Below are 23,933 nucleotides of genomic sequence, written 5' to 3' on the forward strand. Positions count from 1 at the left end.
GCGGGGAAGAGTGAGGCTGAATTATTCTTCAATAAGTTTAGAGTTTATTTTGCAAGATGTTAAAGTTCTAGAAGTCTGCTGTACAACAATGTACATATAGGTTACTATACTATACACATAACAGTGGATACCATGGTAAATTTCGTGTTGGTTTTTAAGATCTGTTTTGATGTGGATCATTTTTAAAGCCTCTATTGAATCTGTTACAACACTGCTTTTGCTTCCTGTTTTGGCTTTTTGACCCTGAGGCATGTGGGATCTTAGCTCTCCAACCAGAGACCGAACCTGTACCCCCTATATTGGAAGGAAAAGTCTTAACCACTTGACTGGCAGGGAAGTCCCAACTTCATAGGGTTTTTTTCTTTTAAAGATTTACTTGGGTTTTTGGCTGTGCTGGGCCTTCTCTAGCTGCCGTGAGCAGGAGCTATTCTTCGTTAAGGTGCATGGGCTCCTCATTGCAGTGGCTTCTCCACTTGCAAAGCATGGGCTCCAGGCACACAGGCACCAGTAACTGCAGCACATGGCTCAGTGGTTCTGCCGCATGGGCTTAGCTGTGCTGCTGCCTGTGGGATCTTCCCAGACCAAGGATTGAACCTGTGTCCCTTGCATTGCAAGGCAGATTCTTAACCACTGGACCACCAGGGAAGCCCTCGGGTTGTTTTTGATCACAATACAAAAAAGCCACGAAGAAAGCAGATGCTGCTGGATGCCTCTCCTTCCCCAACCCCCACAGAGTAGCTTCCAAAATAGACGCTACAGTAATTGCATAAACCATGAAAAAATTAACTCTGCATACAAAGAATTAGAAGCATCACAGGAGCATCATACTCCAGCTAGTCCTTTCCAGGTTCCTTGGCTCAAAGGTCCCCCTGATCCTCACCGCTCTTCACATCCACAGAGACAGCCCCTCCCAGTACTCTTTTGCAATAGTGCAGAACCCTCCAGGAACAAGCTCTCGGCCACATGGAGGTCATCCTTCCAGGGGGAGGGGAAGTGTTCTCATGGGAGCAGCCTCTGGATCTAGGTTCGGAGCTCTCGGGACCCATGTACTATGCTGCCACTAGACCCCCATCTCCTTTGTTCTGAATACTGACCTCAGGCCACTCTGATTTACGGTCAGATCAGCTTCTTGTCTTCCTTCCGAGAGGATGACAGACAAGCCTCCTGGGCCTGGTCATGCAGTCAGGGTCAGGCCACCATGTCTGGGGGAAGGCAGATGTTGGAGAGGGTCCAGGGCAGTGGGTGACAGTGATTAAAGGGCTGGAAACCAAGGCAAATGCTGGGCTGGGGGGCTCAGCATGACCCACGGTGTCTAGTAGGGAGGCCCTGTGATGCTGGCGACAGCATCCAGCTGCTTCCTCTCTCCCTAGAGGGGCCCAACAGGGAAACGCCTGATTTGTGCTGAGAGGCAGGCAGAATTCAGACCAACAGCCCTTACCACTGAGAAGCTGAACGCAAAACGGGCTCCTTAGAGAGGGGTCAGAAACACTCTGCCTAGATCCTTAAGGAAAATCTGGTTTTCCCTGTGGATTAAATATACGTGAAACCCCCAGCTTTGCAGCCTGTGGCCCAAAGGAAGCCCTCCAGAAATGGCAGCTAATATTATTTTCCCTTCTTGATCTCATGCCTTTATGACAAAAACATTTATATAGCTTTCAATAAAAGGCCTATGAAGTCAGAAACATAAATACATGTATACATGAACACATGTACCAGGCTTTTCAATGAAACTGGGCACGTTAAGAACTTGAATGTTATACCTTAAGAGAAAAGTGTAAAGGACAAAAGTGGACGAAACAAGACCTCTGGGTCAGTTACAGATTCTGTTGAGGCCACGTTTCCTCTGTGCCAGCCGACGCAGCAGCCAGTGGACATCTGTGACTACTGAGCACCTGCAATGTGGCAGAGTGACTAAATTTTTTTTTTTTCATATGGACCACTTTTAAAACTCATTATTGAATTTGATACAACATTACTTCTGTTTTACATTTTGTTTTTCTGGCCAGTAAGGAACCTAAGAAAATGAGTGGGACGACAAATGTTCTATATCTTGATGGGTGGGTGGTCACACAAGTGTGTATAAATGTCAAAACCCAAACTGTAATCTTAAGATCTGTGCATTTTATGGAAGGGCTTCCCTGGTGGCACAGTAGTAAAGAATCCGCCTGCCAATGCAGGAGACTCAGGTTGATACCTGCTGCTGCTAAGTCACGTCAGTTGTGTCCGACTCTGAGTGACCCCATGGACGGCAGCCCACCAGGCCCCCCCCCGTCCCTGGGATTCTCCAGGCAAGAACACTGGAGTGGGTTGCCATTTCCTTCTCCAATGCATGAAAGCGAAAAGTGAAAGTGAAGTCGCTGAGTCGTGTCCAACTCAGCGACCCCATGGACTGAAGCCCACCAGGCTCCTCCATCCCTGGGATTTTCCAGGCAAGAGTACTGGAGTGGGGTGCCATAGCCTTCTCCGAGGTTGGATACCTAGGTTGGGAAGATTCCCTAGAGAAGGAAACGGCAACCAAGTATTCTTGCCTGGGAAACCCCATGGACAGAGGAGGCTGTGGAGGGGTGGGGCTATAGTTCATGGGGTCGCAAAAGTGTCAGACACGACTTAGCAACTAAACAACAACAATTTTATGTAAATTATACCTCAATTTAAAAAGATACCCAGAGGATAATGCTTATGTAATGATAGAAATTTATTAATACAAAGCACTTTCCACATACATTTCATTTGCCCTTTTTCAATAGCCATATCTCAGTACCCTGGAATAGACATTATTAACATTTGACAGACAAAGAAAATAAAAAGACGAATCATTTGTCCAAGCAGTCTTCCAGAAGAGGCAATCTCAAAGCCATGCCCTTATCGCCATGCCATCCAGCTTTGCAAAGGGGTCAAAGTCATTCATTTCCAGGCTGCCACCCCGTCCCCACGGCTCCCCCAGGAGGCCTTACCAGCACACAGCCATCAGCCTTGGGCTGCCGCGCCAGGCTGACCCCCATCCATTCATCATCTCGGTCTTCCCGGCAGGTCTTTCCACAGGGCATGCCCCGATTCTTCCCTGGAGGAAAGACAGAAAAGTCAGACCTGGATTGAGGAACGCTGTCGTCTACTTTCCAAAGAGCAGTCTACAACCCACATGTTTGTTACTGTCAGTGAAAGCAAATCCCGGTGCCCAGTGAGGCCAGATGATACAAGTCAGGGGTGGAGAAGAGAAAGGTTTAGTGCAGGGCCCTGCAAGGAGACAGGTGGCTCGTACCTTAAAACCCCAAACTCCCAGAAAGCTCTCAGCAAAGGCCTTTCCTAGGAAAGGTGAGGGAGGGGCTGTGACAAACTTCCTGGTGTCAGATCCTTTGTTCCTGAGGTCAGGCCACAATGGTCCCATAAACCTCCACCCAAAGCAACGTTATTCTCTGTTCTGACAAGAAAGGACTCAAGTCCCAAGACTCAACTCTCATCCCCCGAGGTCCAGGCCTGGCTATGAGGAGGGGTCCCCGAGCAGGCCCGTCCCCCTGCCCAAGCGCTGGTCCAGCCCCCAGCCCAGGTGCTCCTGCCAGGGTCCAGCCCAGCTGAGGAGGTGGCTCTCAGCCCCAAGCACCCTCAGGGTCAGGGACCATCATTGCTGAGGGAGGCAGGCACCCAGCACCCAGCGGCCCTCAGGCCACCCAAATGGGGGCTGGGTTCCTCAGACTTCAACCCAGGGAGACACCTGCTGCCACTGCACTGCAGAGGTTGGGGGAGGCGCCCCGCCTCCTCCAGGCCTGGGCCAGGGCCGGTGGGCTGCCGTGACGACGGCTCAGGAGGACACAGCCCTTGGCGTGTCCCTGGGGCCCCGCCTCACCTGCTGCCTGAGGCTGAGGGCCTAGAGGGCCGGGGAGAAGGGCGACTTCCGCCTCTCACCACACTCTCCACCGAGAAGAACACCGCCCCGCCGACCATTGGCGGAGCGTGACCTCTAACCTTCGCGCTAAGGGTCTCGGGGAACAGCTGCACGTCCGCGCCTACCACATCACCAGCCCATAAATGAGGAACTTGCAACAAGATGTAAATTGACTCCACCACCATGTATGTTGTTTAATTCGTCCGAATTTTTTTCATAGCAGGACTCTTCACCAAGGAAGCAAGGCGCTGATGTATATTACAAAGTAAGCTTCTTAATTTGTTATGGACCAGTAATAGCCCACAAACCAGTCATGGAGAATCCCATGGGCACCTCTCCTATTCTGCTAAAGAGAAGCATGACAATTCCTCATTTAATAAAAATAATAGAAGATCTTGAGGAGAAAGGACTTTGGCAAAATCGAGGACTCGAAGTGATGACTACCGTAAAATAACTGCTACTTTGAGAACCGACTCTGTACCAAGCACAGTTCTGTGTATTCACTTCTATTATCCCATCGGTCCTCTCACAGTAATCCCCGTGAGGTAGCTACCATCCTTCTGATTTTACAGGTGAGGAAACTGAGGCCAAAGAGGCTCTGAGACATCCAGTAAGTCCCAACAAGTAACAGGCAGAGCGGGGCTCCGAACCCAGGCAGATCTGACGTCCAAAGATGCTGAACTTTCCACCAGACCAAGGGGGCTTTTAAAAACACCTATCAATCATATCTTTGCCTACTTAAATCATAAAACCTAACGTCACTTTTAATGGCCTCTCATCTTGTACGTATAACAGAATCCTAACACCTTACCCCAGTTCACCATGCCATCCTCCCCTGCGTCCATGGTCCCCTGGCTCACCACTCCAGGGATGCTGGACTTGCTCTGGATTTTAAAATGCCACAAACTTTCCTCCCATTGGAGATTCTGCCTCCAGCACCTGCCCAGCTAAACGCTGGGGAGGTGTCAAAGTCCAATCTAGATCAGATCAAATACTCACCTCCCCTCTTCTCTGATCTTTATTTGTTTTAATGTCTCTTTTACCTACTAACTGGTAAGGCCCAGGATAGTAGGATCTTTGTTTGGTATATCCCAGTGCGTAGGAAGTAACAGGTACTCAGCACATGATGAATGGATGGGTGGATGGATGAAAGAAAGAAAGGAAAGAAGGAAGGAAGGGAGGGAAGGAGGGAATGAAGGAGAGATGGAAAAGTGAGTGGATAGTTAGGAAGGAAAACAGGACAGTATGAGGATGGAGAACCCATCCCCATCTTGGCAGTGAAAAATCTACCCACCTCGAGCCATGTCCAGTTCGGTGCATCTCCGGTCGGGGTTGGTGTGGACTCGGCACTTAAACACAGCCCCAGGGGACTTCACTGAAGTGCTGTACTTGGAATCCGCCTTTGGTGCACCCACAAGGACCCTGCGCATCAAGAATAAAGGGCATTCGGTCACAACCCAGTACCAGGCAAGTGCAGCCAATGCTGAACCCTCACCCAGTCGTGTGTGTGTTGTCTGAATGCTGTCTGGGAGACGTTCCCCAGCATTATGCGGTGCTGAGGGTGGTGGGCGGGGCGGGGGGGGGGGAGTGGGGGGGGGAGGGGGAGTTGGGGGGGAGAGGCAGAAGGAAGGGCCTCCTACTGTGAAGCCGTCATGATTTTAACGTGCCCAGAGAAAATCTGAGTTTGCTTGGGAACACATACCACCGAAGGGTTCCTATCCAGAATGTATAAAGAATTCCCCCAAATCAATAACGAATAATAGACCAAAGACTTAAACAGATGCTGGACGAAAGAAAAGTGGCCAATACACATAAGAAAAGATGCTCGACTCTATCAGTCACCAGAGAAATCCAAATGAGACACCACTTCACATCCTCTAGACTAAAACCAGGAAGACTGAAAACACCAAGTGCTGGCAAGGATACGGGGCCCCGGGGACCCTCACCTTCCTGGTCAAAGTGTGAACGATCACAGCCACTTTGCAAAACAAACCAACAGCTCCTAAGAAAGCTGTACAGAGGCCTGCCCTCGGACCCAGCAATCCGCTTTCTAGGAACACACCCAGCAGAAACGCACGCATAAGTCTACAGGAGACACACACAAAATACTGGGTCTGTAACGGCCCCAAACTAGAAGAAACCCTAAGAGCCATCAATGCTAGAATACATAGCTAAACTGTGGTGTAGAAACAGAATTCCATACAGCAATGAAAAATCAATGAACAGTCAACTGCAACCTCAAGGACAAATCTCATAAACACTGCGCAAAAAATACAGGGGACAGTAGTGTACTCAGTGCCTGAGTCCGTTTATCTGACATTCAAAAGCAGGTGAAATTTAAGGGTGGTGTTAGAGGTCAGGAACACACTGACCTCTCGGGAGAAGAAGAGGGGGTATAACCAGGAAGAAGGGTTTCTGGAGGAAGGTGCTTGAAAATGTTCTCTTTTTCAAACTGAGTTGTGTTTATACAAATGTGTGAATAATTTAAAATTGTGAAAATTTATTAAAAATTTTATGAATAAACAAAAAATGAGAAGTTTAGAAATGTCATTTCTACTGTGTCCCACTCTTGCTCCAAGAAGCAGCAACAGTGTGAAATTATAAACCACAACCTCTAGCCCAAGGCACACCAGAGCTAGATGAGTTTGCCTACAACAGGGCAAGAACGTGGCTGTACGTCCTTCATCTTGAACCAAAAAGCTGCCCCAAGGATGTTGCTTCTGATGAGTTGCTAAGTCGTGTCCAGCTATTTGCAACCCCACAGACTGTAGCCCACCAGGCTCCTCCTAGCCCGTGGGATTCTCCAGGCAAGAATACTGGAGTGGGTTGCGATTTCCTTCTCTGGGGGATCTTCCCAACCCAGGGGTTGAACCTGCATCTCCTGCTTTGGCAGGCAGGTTCTTTACCACTGAGCCACAAGGCAAGCCTGCCCTGGAGATGAACCATCATCCCCAGCAGGACTCTACTCCCCAGAGGAGAAGAGCAAGACGTGCCAAGACGACAGAGAGACACATTTGGGTATAGAACATGTTACAAAAACAATTCTGACCTAGAGTTTTGTGCCTAGTTTCTGAAAAGTAGTCAATGGAAGAGCTGTAGCAGAAAATACCAGGCACCCTTGGTCAGGCACGACTGGCGCTGAGCTACAAGGACCTGTACAAAGAAACTTTAAACAGAATCCATGCTCATGCTTAAAGAGCAGACAGTGCCAAGCCATTTGCTCAGTGGAACGAGAGCCTATATCTGATTCTGTGAGTTGCCCATATCTCATGCAGCCCAGAAAGGAAATGCAATTCCCCTCCCGACAGTATCAGGCATGTTATGAAAAAGCTCATGTCCCACTGGCCTGGGAACGGAATGCATTCTCCTTTATGCATCTCTGGACAAGGCAACTAATAGCACAGGTTAGAAGGACCTTATGCAGCCCTCCTAGGGCAGCAGAAAGCGGAAGCAGGCTCCTCTCACTTGTTTCTGAAAGCCACCTTCATCTTGGGATCTCAAATGTTCACCTCAACCCTGGTCTCAGAATAACACTGCTCCCCTCTGACACTCCGGCTGAGCAAAGGGGTGCAGATCCTCAGATCAGACCACGGAGGACTGAGACCCTCAGATGGTCACTCAGCAAAGGCTGGCAGAGCCCACAAGGGACACCTCCCTAATCTGCTCAGAGACATGGTGTCAGGTTCATAAGGAGGCACGTGGGTCCCTGTGCTCAGTCCTTCAACCCCCAGGGAACAGGAAGGGTCTCCTTACTGGAGCCTTTCTTTCCAGCTCAGTCTTAGAGAGTCTGTATATCTGATCCTGTGAGGAATCGAATCACACCACACTGGGTGTGAGAGGAGCTGGGCCCCCAACAGTGGGGGTTCCTACAAGCTGCCTGCTGCTGCTCAGTAACACCCCAGGATCTGCGACCCCGACCCTGCACTCAGTGCTCCCGGGGCAACTCCCAGCCCCATTCTCACCACGACGGGCCACAGCTGCAGAATCCCAAGCAGAAGTGGGGCTGGAACCCACTGCCTCTGGAAATCTTAGCAAGCACTTTCCCGAGCACACCACACCACCTCCATCACCCACACGAGGGCAGTTGGGCCGATCCACGGCTGCTCTCAGTCAAACGCAGAATGACCCTCTGAAGGAAACTCCAGTGAGAAGAAAGCCACATTAAGGGATCAATTTCCCCTCTGGCTTTGGGGGGTGGGCTTTGGAGTCACCGGAGCCGGCCAAGGGTGGCTCTCTCCAATGCTGGTTGTGTTTGCACAGGTGACAGTAATTAGTAGTTTGCCATCTCTACGCTGAAACACCCACCACCTTTCCACAAGGCAGACTGCAGGAGCTGGGGAGCATCAAATTCCTCTTTCACTCCAAAAGCCCCATGGGACAAGGCTGCGTCCAGAAATTGCCACCAACTCCCAATTTATATCAGCACAGTGAATAAATGCCAACTGCAATAGATGCTGCTAAAAAAAAAAAATGCAAGAACTAAATAAGGGGGAGAGTTCAATGTGTACAAAGAATGGGGAATGGCTGCAAGAAACAATGGCAGGGGATTTTCCTGGTGGTCTAGTGGTTAAGACTCAGCATTCCCAATGCAGGGGTCACAGGTTCGACCCCTGGTCAGAGAACTAAGATCCCACACTCCATACAGCACAGCCAAAAAATAGACCTACATTTAAAACAGAAAAGAAAGAAAAAGTGGTCTATTTCCTCTATTGGTTATCCAACCTGGAAAGCTTAAATCCCAGGATGGGTTCTCCCAGCCGAGAGCTGAGACAGAGAAGCAAAAATTTATTTCAAAATCTAAAGTTGTAGAAGGGAGACTTCCCTGGCGGTTCAGGGGTTGGGTCACCACACTTCCACTGCAGGGGGGCACAGGTTTGATCTCTGGTCAGCGTACTAGGATCTCACATGCCATGTGGCACAGCCCAAAAATAGAGAAAGAAAAAAAAAATCTTGGAGAAAGGACCTGCTGAATCATACTTTCCTTCGAAGCCCAAGGTACTCGATGGTTCCAACAACAACGGCTGATGAAGCACCCGATTACCACCGTCTAGTTCAAACTCTTAATCAGCTGCTTGGAGGAGGAGGTTTCTTCCCCCCAAATCCTGTGTAACAGGAAATGAAGCGAGAGATAAGGGGGCATGTGTGCACGCGTGTGCCTGACATTCACAGGGTGGCTCGAGGGAGGACGAGCCTGTATCTCTGTGTTTACAGAACATCGTGGCTTCCTCCACAGCCTGGCGCTGCTCTTTACCTAGGCTGCAGGCCAGTAAGGCTGCTCCACAGCCCAGCTAATGAGCTTGCCTCTTCTGAAGTTAATTCAGCTGGCTATTGGCCAGGCTGATCCTGAGAGAGAGGACAGAGTTCAGGACATGCCACTGAAAAGAAGACATTGGCTTTTTCTCTCGCCCTTAGTTACACAGACATACCCTTCCCCCCAAATCTTTCCTGGCACTCTTGAAAAGATAGTAAGATGCTTCTTTCTTCTGTACAGTTACCATCTCAAGGAGCCGAGCGTCCCTGCCAACAGGCTCCTCGTGAAAAATCATCTGGCTGCTTCGGACCTTTGCTTGTTACTTCAAGTTGCGGTCCTCAGAGCAGCAGCATGGGAAACAACTGGGAGAATAAGGGGAAGGCGGAATCTCAGGCGCCATCCCTTTTCCACTAGATCAGAATGTGTTTTCTGGGTCTTTCCTAGTGGCCCAGCAGCTAAGACTCCGAGGTCCCAATGCAAGAGGGCAAGATTCAATATCCCTGGTCAGGGAACCAGATCCCCATGTCGCAACTGAGAGTTCAAATGCTACAACTAAAGATCCCTCACGCTGCCACGAAGATCGAAGATCCTGCACGTAACAAATAAGAACCGGCGCAGCCAGACACATAAATAAAAATAAAATAAATCTTCTTTAAAAAGAACATGCATTTTTTTACAAACTTTCCAGGTGACTTCTAAGAAGGGTTCTAGAACCACCTACAGTGATTACAAACAATCACTTTCATCTGGGGCCAGTATGAACAGACGACCCCTGAGAATCAAGCTCTCCTCTATCCCACTCCCAGTTAAAGATGCACAGAAACTGCCCAGGCAGTTCCCAGAGTCTCCTCCTTAACTCAGAACTCAGGTTCCTCATTACGAGGACTGCCAGCCTGTACTGGGCACGGGGAGTGTGCAGGTGTTGGGCTAGGCTCCCTCTCGGCTGAACTGCATTTCATCTTCACCACAAGCCTGCGGGAGGCACTGATGTTATTCCTCCTTTACAGACGGAGAAGCAGGTGGCCACACGAGGTCATGGCACTCACCTGAGCCCACAGAGATGCCAAGTGCAGCACACACCCTGGCAGTCGGCTGCAGTGCCCACTCCCCTACCCTGCCCTCCCCACATCAGCCAGAAAGGAGGAAAAGGGAGCCGACAGGGGCCAGCCACTCACACGTGTGACCTTGTCTGGAAAAGGCGCCTGATGCTCTGCAGGTGGCCCTGCGCTGAGACTCTGGATTGGAAGCTCCGTCCCCAAAGGATGGAAGCAGGCCTTTCTCCTCCCCATGAGGCCGAACTGCACTCGCCTTCCCGCTTTCCCAGAACATTCACTTTGCTGGTGCAAAAGTGCTGCCCAGAGGTTAGCCACCCCCAGCCCCTCGCCCCACCCCACCCCGCCGCCCTGAAATTTTATTGAAGTAATGTGTGCATGTGGGCTCAGTTGTGTCCGACTCTTTGCAACCCCCGTGGACTGTAGCCCCATGGACTGTAACCCCCACAATCTATAGCCCTGGGTTCTCCAGGCCTGAAGAGTGGAGTGGCGTGCCATTTCCTTCTCCAGGGGATCTTCCCCACCCAGGGATCAAACCCTCGTCCTGTGTCTCCTGCATTGGCAGTCAAGTTCTTTACCAGCTGACCCACCGGAGAAGCCATTGTTTACAGTTGATTTAAAATGTTTTGTTAATTTCTGCTCTATAGCACAGCTACTCAGCTATTCATATGTAATCTTTTTCATATTCTTGTCCATTATGTTTTGTCACAGGATATTGAATATACAGTTCCCTGTTCTATACAATAGGACCTTGATGTTTAGGAGAGAATAAAAGCAAAACATTCTCTGGTATAAATTGTACCAATGTATTCTTAGGTCAGTCTCCCAAGGCATTAGGAACAAAAGCTAAAAATAAACAAATGAGACCTAATCAAACTTACAAGCTTTTGCAACAAGGAAACCTAGACAAAATGAAAAAAGAACCTACAGAATGGGAGAAGATATTTGCAAACAATGCGACTGACAAGGGATTAATTTCCAAAACATATAAACAGTTTATACAACTCAACAACAACAAAAAACGAGCAACCCAAACAAAAAACGGGCAGAAGACCTAAACAGACATTTCTCCAAAGAAGACCTACAGAGGGCCAATAGGCACGTGAAAAGATGTTCAACATCGATTATGACTAGAGAAGTGCAAATCAAAACTACAATAAGGTGCCGCCTCTCTACATGAGCAGTTCACGCACCTATCTGGAAATGCGGGCCCATCTGTTTACCTGCCAGCCCCAGCCATGCTCATGGATTGTCTGATTTCCCATCCGAGGCAATCCTGCCAGGCAGCGTCTCATGTGTGTTACTGAGATGATGGGCACACTGCTCGTAAGTGGCAGGGCTGGGGTTTGAACCCAGGGGTCCATGCAAGGGCATGCTCTTTCCAGTCCCTCTGAACTCCCTCCTATGTGGCAGTTTAAGTGCGCTCCATTTTTCCAACACAGCCACTTCCTTGGTTGACCTGTGTGGGGGAAGCTGGTCACCAGGGCTCCCATCCAGCCACCCATCCAGCTCTGAACCTACCCCTCACCCTCTGAGTACAAACCACAGGTCAATTCCCCAGGGACACAGGTGGCAGGAAAGGGTTGAACCACAGCTGCCTCCTAGGGAAGGCTTGGAACTGACATTGTCCCCAAGGTTCCCTCTCTCCCACAAATACCACAGCAGTGATTCCGCAGGGCAAAATTACAGCCAGACCAAGGACAGCAAGCGGGGATTAAAAACCTTAAACCCATTAGGTCTGCTTTCAGGCATTTGATCCCCAAACCAAAACTTCCCCGGGGACCTATGTTTTAGTTACAGGAGCGGAATTCAATCGCTGCGTGTCCCCCGCACCTCAGGGAAACCCCAGGAATCACTCCACATCCATTCCTAGGCAAAACACAGCCAGGACTGGATGAGCCAGAGCCAGGAAAGCCACCTGACCACGCCAAATCCTGCACTCCCTGAGAAGGAAACTGGTGGAATTCTATGACCAACTGGGAAAGAACAGAGTCACGGGGCGGGGCCCGCCTCGGAGAGGAATTAAACCCCCCTGGCCGCCCTGGATGGGAACAAAGGGTCCTCAGAGGCTGCTGCCCCAGCCAGGGGCTCAGGCCCTGGTAGATACACCCAGAGAAGGAAACATGGCGAAGAGCTGAGGTTTTCCTTCCCCACCTGAGAGCATCAGGTAGACATTAAAATCTGAGAGGCAGAGCAAGCTGCAGAACTCCGGGGACCTGCGTCTTGAGGTCCTCCTATTGGTTTCTTGAGAAAATTTTTCTTCTCTAAGAAAAACAGGTCAATACTTATACTTTTACTTTTTGGCTAACATCCTCACCAGCTCCTTGGAAGTGTGCATCTACCTCCCAGACTTATCTGGATGCTGGCATGAAGGACAGGGCTCCCCAGAATAGGAATGGCTTCCGATCTGCTCCCTGAGAGAAGGAAGAGCCATGCAAAATGACAGGTTTTATCGCACACTTGTCAGAACAGCCATCATCAAAAAAGACCGCAGATAACAAACGTAGAGAAAAGGGAACCCTCCTACACTGTTGGTGGGAATGTAAACTGGTGCAGCCACCAGGGAGGTTCCTTAAAAACCTGAAAATAGAATCACCATATGATCCACAATTCTATTCCTAGAAAACAAAAACACTGATTCGAAAAGATACATGCATCCCAATATTCACAGCAGTATTATTTACAATCGCCAAGACTTGGAAGCAGCCTAAGTGTCCGACGACAGATGAATGGATAAAGATGTGGTATATGTACAATGTGATATTACTCAGCCACACGAAAAAAAGCAAATGGCAAAATTTCAAGAACATGGATGAACTTGGATGGTGTTATGCTCAGTGAAATAAGTCAGAGAAAGACATATACTATATGCTATCACTCATGTGTGGAACCTAAAACATAAGACAAACAAATGAATATAGCAAAACAGAAACAGACTCAGATATAGAGAACTAGTGCTTGCCAAAGGGAAGAGGGAAGTGGGGAGGAGCAAAATAGTGGTAGGAAATTGTGTGTGTGTTAGTCACTCGGTCGTGTCTGACTCTTGCAACCCCATGGACTGTAGCCCACCAGGCTCCTCTGTCGGTGGAATTCTCCAAGCAAGAATACTGGAGTGGGTAGCCATTCCATTTTCCACAGATCTTCCTGACCTAGGGATTGAACCCAGGTCTCTGCATTGCAGGAAGATTCTTTACTGCCTGAGCTACCAGGGAAGCCCTAAAGAGGTACAAATTACTGTACATAAAATAAATAAGCTACAAGCACACATTGAACAGCACAGGGAATGTAGTCAATATTTTATAATTACTTTATAAGTATAATCTATAAAAATATTGAATCACTATGTTGTACACTTGAAACATGTAATATTATAAACCAATTATACTTGGATTTTAAAAAGATTTTTAAAAACTTCAGGCTTTACAATCCCACAAGTCTCCTATTAAAGTAGCCAACTCAGATCTTTGGAAACAGACATATGAATAAATAAACAAAAATGCAGATTGATGCTGAGCATGACCAAAATTTTAGAGACGACACATAATAAAGAGCGTCTCATTCATTTCTGTATGGAGTGCTGATGTTCAAATTTTGATAAATGAATGAATCAACAAATGCTCTGAAAGCAAAATTTTAGCATCTGAAGTCAGGATGAAGATCATTAGCTTGGAATGTTGGACCAAAGAAACAGTAAGAAAGAGCTACTCAGATTTAGCCAGGTTCTACTATGTGGTGCATGTTATGTTTCAGGCTTTGCAGGCAAAATCTCATTTAATTCCCCCCACAATGTCATGCAGTACAAACTCTCCCTGTTCCTCTTTCGTAGAGGAGAGACTGAGGCTCAAACACCTGAAGTAACTTGCTAAGAACACACAGCTTCTAAATGGGGGCGAAATCAGGCCGGCAAGGCCACTGTACATCTCGACAGCCCCCTGCTATGGCTCAGACCACAGATTTGGTTGTTGCTAGGGAACCAGGGGCCATAAGGAAGGCAGAGTCAGGAAGGACCCCACTCCCCTGAGTGTAGAAAGTCCACTTCAGGACCCAAGCTGGTGGAGAGGTGGTGCCAGGACCCTGCGCACTGCTGCCCTTAGGGGGGCCTGCACACAGCCCGCTTTGCTCTGGGGTGTGTGCGTGTTGCAGCATTCCCAGGCTACACAGTCCAGAAGGGCTGGGAAAGCTTCAACACACCAACAGAGGGACTGAGATGGAAGAAATTCATTCCCTGCCTTTTTGATGCTGAGCTTTGCAGGGGGCGGGGGGCAGACCTAAATCATCTTTGCTCTCATACTGCTAGCCATTTATACAGAGATTCTGAGTCAGTGGGTTTCTTTAACAATGTTACAAATCCAGGGGTGAATCCTGAACACCAGCAGACCTGGCATCCTTCCCCATCTACTCTCCAAAGAAAACTTTTTCAGTAAGCCCTGGGAGCCAGGAGCACTCAAGGGAGCAGATGGAGGGAGGGAAACCCAGAGAGGCTGGGACGGATACAGGGAATATTCCAGAATGCTCCATATTTCCTAGGACGGATACAGGGAATATTCCAGAACGCTCCATATTTCCTAGGACGGATACAGGGAATATTCCAGAACGCTCCATATTTCCTAGGACGGATACAGGGAATATTCCAGAACGCTCCATATTTCCTAGGACGGATACAGGGAATATTCCAGAACGCTCCATATTTCCTAGGACGGATACAGGGAATATTCCAGAACGCTCCATATTTCCTAGGATGGATACAAGGAATATTCCAGAACGCTCCATATTTCCTAGGACATATCTGTCCTAACTGACCTAGGGTGAGAGCAGACCCTACAAACATCCCTGGCAGAATGACTGGTCCCTCTTTCCTGAGGGATTGAGCATCTCTGGAAAGCAAAACCCCAGTAACTCCACACAGGTAGCCAGCAGGTCCTGAATAAACATCTGCAAAGGGTGTCATTGGTAAGCTTCCAGAACCTTCTCAGGAAAGCAGGACAGAGTCTCACAACACAAATGTCTGGGTGCCTTGAGGCCCTAAACTCTTAACACTTGCCTTCTTGAGAGGCAAAGGTGCAGGCCTCAGTTCAACTACTCTGTCCCTCCATGCCTCAGTTTCCCCCTTGTGAATGAGGCTACAATGACGACTAGCTGAAGCAACTGTAGGGAACGTTAAGTGAGCTAATGCACATGAAGCACGTAGACCGGTACTCAACATGGGCTAAGCAATCAGCAGTGCTGTGGCTGCCGCTGCTACAAATTTAAACTCGTAACAAGAGTCCCAGAAAAGCAGAAACTGGGGACCAAGTGACCCCGTGGTTTCAAAGACTGGATTCTCACCAATCTTGGATTCACTTTCACTTCCTAAGGATCCCTCTAGAAAAAAAAAAAAAAAGGTGACGATCAAACACTTTTATCTGCTTTAGTTGGTCACCAAATCCACATGGTAAAGCTTTGTGGGTCACAAGATACCAGGGTTGTAGCTCTGGTCAGCGACTCAGGGTAAGGTGGGAGCTCTCTTCCTCCTCCGACCCTCGCCTGTGATTTCCCCGAGGCCAGCAAGAGGCAGCCTGCAAGTCTGCTTCAGGGCTCATTCTAACAGCCCAGAATCCCAGCAATGCCCGGGCTGATACAACAGGATGAGCAGGAGCACAGATTATCCCAGACACGCTGCAGGCCAAGGGACACACCTCACGCAGCCCTTCACACACGATGGGCTCCGTGTCCACCACTGAGGCATCCAGCACCTCGTGCCATCCAGCTGCAAGGGGACAGTTAGCTGCCAGCTGCCAGCTGCTGCCCCTTCCAGGCAATCAAGCTGAGGCCAGGCCTTCCCCAGGCAACCAAGGGGACTGACTATGATCACATGGGGTACTGGGGATTGGGGGTGCCCCTGTTGAGTTGGCTGAGACTTTTTCTTACTGATTTTTATTGAAATATAGTTGATTTACAACATTGTTAATTCCTATTATAGAGCAAAGTGATTCAGTTGTGTATATATATATATATATTCTTTTTTTTTTTAATATTCTTTTCCACTATGGCTTATCATAGGGTATTTTTTAAATTGGAGGATAGTTACTTTACAATGTTGTGTTAGTTTCTGCTGTACAGCAATGTGAATCAGCTGTTAAGTATACTTGTATCTTCTTCCTCTTGACCCTCCCTCCCACTCCCTCATCGCACCCATCTAGGTCATCACAGAGCACCAGGCTGAGTTCCCTACTCTATATAGCAGCTTCCCTCTAAGTTGGCTGAGACTTTTATCAGGCCTGCATCACCATCTGAGGCTTTCCCTGCCCAATTCTGTTTCATCTCCCCTGTTCTTTCATCCGCCTTACTCCCTATCCCCATAATTCTTTTCAACTCCTATCTCTGTCTTAGCATCTGCTTCCCAGAGGACACAGACTGACCGAGGGCCCCAGTGCACACTGATTACCCAAGGCTGCAATGGACCCTGGTCAAGGCATGTAACTCCGTGAGCCTTACTTTTCCATCTGGCAAACTGGACATCGGTCACCACGTGGTCCCGAAGATTCCCCTAGAGACTATTACACTTGTGAAAGATTGGACCTCTTGCAGATGCCCAGCAAGTCCTATCTGATGGGGTCGTTTGTTTTGATTTCTTAAAGTTACATGCTACTCCCTTGAAAGCAAGTGGTTTCTGAGAACACCACGGCTGCTTTTAATAAATGTGACAACAGCATCCTCCGCAGACAGATCACAATGGGAGTTATCAGAAGGAGACCGTTTCCTGACCGGCAGCAGCTCGCTGGGGACTCAGAGCTGGCCAGGGCCCGGCCCTTCACACTCTCACACTCTGGGCTGTTAGAGACTGGCGGGAGAGAGTCTGTCTTCTTGCCCTGGAAGGTTCTCTCCGGAGTGTGACAGCTGCCTCTGCCCCGGCTAGCGTTCAGCACTAGCTCAGGAAACAGCACCCTCACCAGCTTCTTGAGATCTTCAGGGAAATGTCACGAAAACCCTCAAGGGATGCTGTCTGGGGCCCCTTAGAACTGGGGCCTCATACATGTGTCACCTCTTCTTGAGCACTTTGAAAAAGCAGGCACTGCAGGGCTAGTAAGAACCGGGAACAAGATCTGAAAAAGCTACTTCCAGAAAACCCAGATGGGGAAGTGGGGTTATAGCCTGTCCTGGGAGCCGGGCATGGAGAGCACAAAGACCTCGCCACAGAGGTTATGAGACAGCCTGGCTACCACCAGCATTTCTGGGTGCCTCTGCACAAAGTCAGGTCGGGGCGGGGAACAGGGCCCATGGTCCCAGCATCCCCCTTCTGAAGGTTCTATCTTCATTGGGCTCTTTTCTGCCCATCAGAACTCCCCAAGCCTGCCTGAGGACCTGCTCTCCCACATCGGTGCCCACATCTTATTTCTGCCTGACGTACAAGGCAAGAAGCCCACAGTCTTCTCACCCATCAGGCTGAGTGCATTTTTCATTCTTGAATCCCCAGCCCTCAGCATAGAGCAGGCACTCCAATGTTTGATGGATGAAAAGAGGCCGCCAGCTATTAAGCTTTAATTAAATTTAAGCTCCCTCATTTCAGTTTTAATACTCAGATATGCAGAGGCTGACTCTTTTTTTTTTTTTTTTGGTTACATCGCCTTTGGATCTCTATCGAGCTGTTTAAGACACAAATCAGGGACTTCCCTGGCAGTCTGGTGGTTAAGATTTCACCTTCCAAGGTGGGGGGTGCCAGTTTGATCCTTGGTCAGGGAACTAAGATACCACATGCCTCATGGCCAAAAAAATCAAAACGTAAAACAGAAGTGATATTGTAAAAAATTCAATAATAAAAAAAAAAGACACAAGTCATTGCTCCAAACAAGCACTGGAACTCTCTGCAATGGTGAAAATGTCCTGTGTGCTGTTGAAAACAGCATCCACAAGGCACATGTGGCTACTGACAAGTTGAAATGTAGTGGTGTTACTGCAGATCTGAATTCTTCATTTTATTTGGCTGCATTTTTTTTTTTTAAGGCTACACAGCATGGGATGCAGGATCTTAGCTCCCCAACTAGGGATCAAACCCATGCCCTCAGCAGTGAAAGCACAGAGTCCTAACCACTGGACCACCTGGGAAATCCCTGGTAGTAATTAACTTAAATGGCAATACACCTGGCTCGTGGCCACTGCACTGGAAGTGCAGAACCAGCTAGCTTGTTCTCTTAACTCTCAAGCTTCATGCAAATGAGAGGATGCCATGTTCCCCTCGGCTCTGAATCGCCTCCTGTTCCTCACTGAGTGATGCTCAGACAACCTTAACAAAGCGCAATGCCGGCGCCTCTTTCATTTCCGAGCACTTGCTCTGGGCTGGAGCACGGCAGTCTTGATGTGTCCCGGGAGATGGGGCAGGAAGCACGTCTCCAGAAAGGAAGCCAGGGCACCCAACCGCCTCAGACTCCGGGGCGTCTGGGGCCAAGAGGAAGGAGGGGAGGGGAGGGTGTGAAAGAACCCCGTTCCGGGGCCTGGACGCCTGCCGGGCTGCATGTATTTATCTCACAGGGTGTCACAGTTGTCTGCCCTGCAGCTGAGGGACTGTCCATGTCTACAGGAAGGGGACAGAAATCTGCTTTGTCCGTGTTCCCTGGTACCTCTTGCTCATTGTTCAAAGGGGGCGAGAAGAGCCGGGGGGTGGCAGGTTTGGGAGAGGACACCAGCTCAGGGCAGGCAGATGGGGATCACTGGGAAAAAATAGAAACCAAGTCCCTTGCGTGTTTGCATCCAAACTGATACCAGCGACATCTATCACACTCCCTGGGGTACTGCGTCCACCTGGCCACGGGGACAACGCTCACAGCCCAGAGCATGCGGCAGAGGCCACTCAAGCCACGCCCTCGGAGAGAGGCGGGGTCGTGCTCCGTTCTCAAGGCAGCAGGATGCAGGATGCAGGGTCCGCGGCTCAGAAGGCAAGCCCCACCCCCCACCCCCCCACCCCACACACGGAGAGCTAGCACCTCCGGTCAGTGACAATTCTGGTTTAAAAACGAAATGCTCGGGATGCTCAGTTACGGGGTTCGAGAAGACGCACTGGTTCCGCTGACAGAGCATGTGCGGGTGCTCCGTGATGTGTGCCTGGGGGGCCCTCGGTCTGGGGACCCCTCCTCTCTGGCGCCTGCAGAGCCCCCACTGACTGTAGTGTGAGTGCTCTCTCACCACACAGCACTCCCCTCCCTCCTTACCTTACACAAGACAAATCCTCCCACCTGTAAAAAGGTGTTTAATTAGCCTGAGGCAAAACTATTAAACCGTGAAAGACTGAATGAAGAAGCTAAAGAATAATCTCTGCTCAAGAAGAAAGAAGACAAGGTTTAGTGAACACTGCCTTCTGTTCCATTCAGGGTTTCAATACATGACTTTTCCTTATCACGTCTATCACTTACCTCCCACACCCAACCCGATTCTCTGTCATCTTTATTTAAGTCTCCTTCGTGTAGGTGGCTCTGCTCTCCCATTGGACAGGAGCAGCCCTTTGGTACGTTACTCCACAGTTAATACATCCCCCTAAAGTTCACATTTCAGCTTCAGTGGCACTATGGAAACTCAGAGAAAATGCCTGAAAGCCTCCCTCCCTCTCTGACGGAGTGATTCTAAGCCCAGGAACTTATGCAAAGGAAATAATTAAGGATGTCCGCAAGGCTTTTGTTAGAAGGATGTTTACCCTGCTGCTGTTTATAATCGTGAATCATTGGGAACAACTTGCCTGTCCCCCAAGCAACGCTAAAAGATCAGGACCCAAGGACTGCCTGGTAGGTAGAGACCAACCATCAGTCACTAAGTCAATCAACAAACCCCAGAGCTGAAAGTTAAGGTAGAGACGAGTAACAGTTCCAGATTCCACAGGGCCTGAATCATACAAATATAGGGCAACTACCCTTAAGAAAATGAATACAAAATTATGAGTACAGGATTAAGCATAGGGCCCGGGTAGAGGCCTATGCAAGTGAGAGGCCTTTGGAGGAAGTTTTATCAGTATCGAAAAAGTCTAACCTCTAAAGATAGAAGGAAAAGAAAGAAGAAAATAGGAGATGCTGGAAGTCTCTTCCTTCAAAGGCCATGGTATACCAAGACTGGGCAGCCCAGTTAGCAGAGAATAATGTTCAAGGTCTAAGACCAAGAAGCAGGAGAAGGGAGATAAGAACAGGGAGAAAGATGCTTGGCGGTGGTTGAGTCGCTCAGTCATGTCTGACTCTTGCAAGCCCATGGAGTGTAGCCCGCCAGGCTCCTCTGTCCGTGGGATTCTCCAGGCAAGAATACTGGAGTGGGTTGCCATTCCCTTCTCCAGAGGATCTTCCTGACCCAGGAATCAAACCTGGGTCTCCTGCATTGCAGGCAGATTCTTTACTGACTAAGCTATGAAGGAAGCCCAAGATGCTTGGAAGAAACAGCAGAAGGATACCAGTCAAGGAGATAAGCAAGAACCAATACAAAATTAAGGCAGTGTGGAGTGGGGGGAGAGGCAAAGGAAAACTGCTTTAAATAGATCACAGGAGGGATTAGTTGGTACTTGAAAAATTATAGGGACAAGCAGTCAGATAAAAAGAGCAGGGTGTTGGGAGACTGGGATTGATATACATATACACTACTATGTGTAAAATAGGAAATTAATGAGAACCTACTGTAGAGCATAGGAAACGCTACATAATACTCTGTGGTGACAGAAAGGGGAAGGAAATCCAAGTAAGAGGGGACATACATACAGGTATAACTGATTCACCTTGTGTACAGTGGAAACTAACACGATGCTGTAAAGCAACTATACTCCAAGAGAATTTAATAAAAATAAGTCATGGAGATGTAATATGCAGCCCAGTGACTATCGTTAACAATACTGTATTGCATGTTCAAAAGTTGCTAAGAGAGTAAGTCTTCAAAGTTCTCATGGCACTCCAAATGGTAACTGTGTCTGATGACAGATGTTAGGATGAACTTATTGTGGTGACCATTTCATAATATATACGTGTATCAAGTCATTATGCTGTACACCTGGAATTAATGTTATATGTGAATTATATCTCAATAATAATATAAAAAAAGAATAAGAAAAAAAAAGAGTAGCGCACTTGGTATAAGAAGCAGAGAGAAAGCTTTTGAGACCAGCAGCCTGGCTGTGATGAGGGGCTCCTCTGAATCCCTGAAATATCTGCCCCACATCTCCACTGACACCACACCACTAACCAGCATGACCCTCCATCCTCAACCCCTCTCTGCCACATACCCTGGGTCTTTTCCTGCCCTTGCCAAATTTATTCACGTCACACAGGCTTTCTTCATCCTCTTTTTTAAAACAAAGCAGGCCGGGAACATCCCTGGTGGTCCAATAGTTAAGACTCTGTGCTTCCACTGCAGGGGGCCCAGGTTTGATCCCTGGTTGGGGACCTAAAGATCTCACATGCAGTGCGGCTTGGCCAAAAGACTTTTTTAAAAAAAGCAGACTGAACTCTTTTTCCAGGTCTTGACTCCCCCTACTTGCTCTGAGCTAGGGCAGCTTCCACCTGTGGCCCATCCAAGTCCAGGAGGTAGGTCCTGGCAGCTCTCTGTACGGTAAAGGTCCTCCGGCATCAGTGATGCTTCAGCTTCCCCGCCTGCCCCTCCTCAGCAGCCCCCTGCCCTGACTAGTCCTATTTTTGACAGCCCTCCCCATACGCTTTGTGCCAAGGTCACACAGTCCCAGAGCCTAGCCTCGGATCCTGGGATGTGTTCTCTACATGCTCCTGCCCAGGCCACCTTCTCTACCAAATTCAAAGTCCACAGGGGACACTGAGTACATGGGAGGACACAGAAAAGGTGTCAGCCTGCTTTGCTGTCAAGGGGGGATTTGGCAATTGCAGGAAATGACAGTTGGCCTTTAACTCAGGAACTGGGGTAAACAGTAGGGAGGGAGACAGGGAACTGGTCAGGAGCTACACAAAGACCTTCAAAGCTGGTTCTCCTGGAGGCAGCTCTCCTAAACATCATGATTGTTAAAGGGCTGGCAGGTCACAAAGTTCCCGATTTTCCAGGAGTGCTCAGGACTTGAATCTACTAACCCTCCCAGTTCCATCAGTCTCTGATCAATTCCAGGCAGAAATGCAAGCTGAGCACAGAGGAGGTCTGACTTTGCCCTTCCAGCCTGCAATCCCTTAAGGATGCTCACAATAAAACCAGTCCTGGACTAGCTGCTGCCTAGGCCCCCACTGGGGAACAATCCACGCCCTACCTCTTTGAGGAGTGCCTGACGTCTCCTGTGGTTGTTTCACTTGCTCTTATGCCGGACGAAAGGGCCAAGGAGAGACCAACCTCCCTGGTGCTTCTCCTCTGGGGTTGGCCACTCAAGCTCTGCGCCCCTTTGCAGACAGTGCCTAATGAGGAGAGCTCCCACCCCTAGGGGCTCTCAGGGGGACATTCAGGGGGCAGCTGTCCTCCTCGGCCGCTATATAGTGCTTGTCTCCAGGGCAGCCGCCTCCATGTGTGGTGAGACCCAGGCCGCCCCAGAATCACTCACTAGCCAGCCCTACCGGCCTTGTCACTGAGCGTCCTGGATTGTCCGCCTTCCCTGCCTTCCCGACCCTCTCGGCTCGCTTCCCCAGAGGGGCTGATGAGCCTGAGGACCACTCAGCTGGCATCTCCCCCAGGCACACCGAGCCCACTCGCCCTCGCATTTCGCGGTTACACTGCTTCCAGCGGCAGAGCCGGCAGGAGAGGCTTAAACCGAGCAGTCGTGGTGGGGGGTGGGGGGAGTCACCAAGAGTTCTCGAAACTGAGAAGTCTGCCGGTCACCCCGGAGAGGGACTTTCGAGGTGCTGGCCCGGCCTCTGGAGCCCCGTGGAGGCAGAGGAACCAAGTTACTTCGCGACCCCGAGTTAAGCCGAGACTGCCTGGGAGGCCGAGGGGCAATCCCGGTGGTTCTCCCACCCGGAGAGGCGCCCGGCCCCCTCCGCCTGGGGAGCCCACCGGGTCGTCCGGGACCGGAGACTGTGTCTTCCCTCGTCCCTTCTTTTCCTAGGCGGCCGGGCTGCGCGCAACGGAGACATTTAAATCGCCCCCTCGGGACTGCGGCGTGGAGAGGCCGGAAAGGCGGCGGCGGCCTGGGGGCTGCAGCGGGACCCGGCTGGGCCGGGCCGGGCTGCGGTCGGGGGCCGGGCCGGGAGGGCACTCACCAGCGCGTGTTGTCGTGGAAGTGCTCCAGCACCGCGTAGCCGAAGAAGGACCCGTCAGGACCTTGGAAGCGCACTGGGCGCTGCGGGTCCAGGTTGTAGGCGCCCGCAGGGGTCCCTGCAGCCACCAACGCCAGGAGCAGCGCGCGGAGCCCCCCGGCGCCCCTCTGCGCCGCCGAGCCGCCCATCCCCAGCTGGCCGCCGCCCTCCCCTGAGCCCCGCGAGCAGGGCGCCGAGCGCGCCGGCGGAGGGGCCGAGGGGGTCCGCCGACGGCCGAGAGGCTCCTGGGGGCCGGAACCCTGCGCTCGGGCTCAGGCGGGACGCGGTGCCGGGCTGGGGGCGGTGGGCCGAGCGGGCGCCGTAGGAGAGCACAGGGGCGGCCCGGAGCGGCCGGCGTCCTCTGTCCAGCCGAGAAGTGTGCGCGCTCGGAGCGAGTGGGTCCCGGGCCAGGCGGCGCTAGACTGCGGAGAGGCGCGCCCGCGGGGTGGGCGGCCTGAGCGGCCGGCGGCGGAACGGCGCAGCAGCGCTCCCTGCGGGCCGCGAGCCCGGCACCACCTCCCGCGGCCGCGGAGGAGCCCACAGACCCGCCCCAGCGCCGTGTCCCCGGCGAGCCC

General features: G+C 50.3%; 1 protein-coding gene across 1 annotated transcript in view; it reads right to left on the reverse strand.

Moving 5' to 3' along the window:
• The window catches only part of ITGA9 (integrin subunit alpha 9), a 367,242-nt gene extending 343,735 nt beyond the window's left edge, over positions 1-23,507 (reverse strand). Inside the window, exons 1-3 of the mRNA XM_052639038.1 lie at positions 23,323-23,507; positions 5,175-5,302; positions 2,955-3,061 (exon numbers count right to left, since the gene is read on the reverse strand). Of these exons, the coding sequence (XP_052494998.1) occupies positions 2,955-3,061; positions 5,175-5,302; positions 23,323-23,507 (420 nt within the window). The remainder of the gene's footprint in view (positions 1-2,954; positions 3,062-5,174; positions 5,303-23,322) is intronic.
• Between the last annotated feature and the right edge of the window lie 426 nt (positions 23,508-23,933).

This window comes from Budorcas taxicolor, chromosome 1 (genome assembly GCF_023091745.1).
Source record: "Budorcas taxicolor isolate Tak-1 chromosome 1, Takin1.1, whole genome shotgun sequence".
Taxonomy (NCBI): Eukaryota; Metazoa; Chordata; class Mammalia; order Artiodactyla; family Bovidae; genus Budorcas; species Budorcas taxicolor.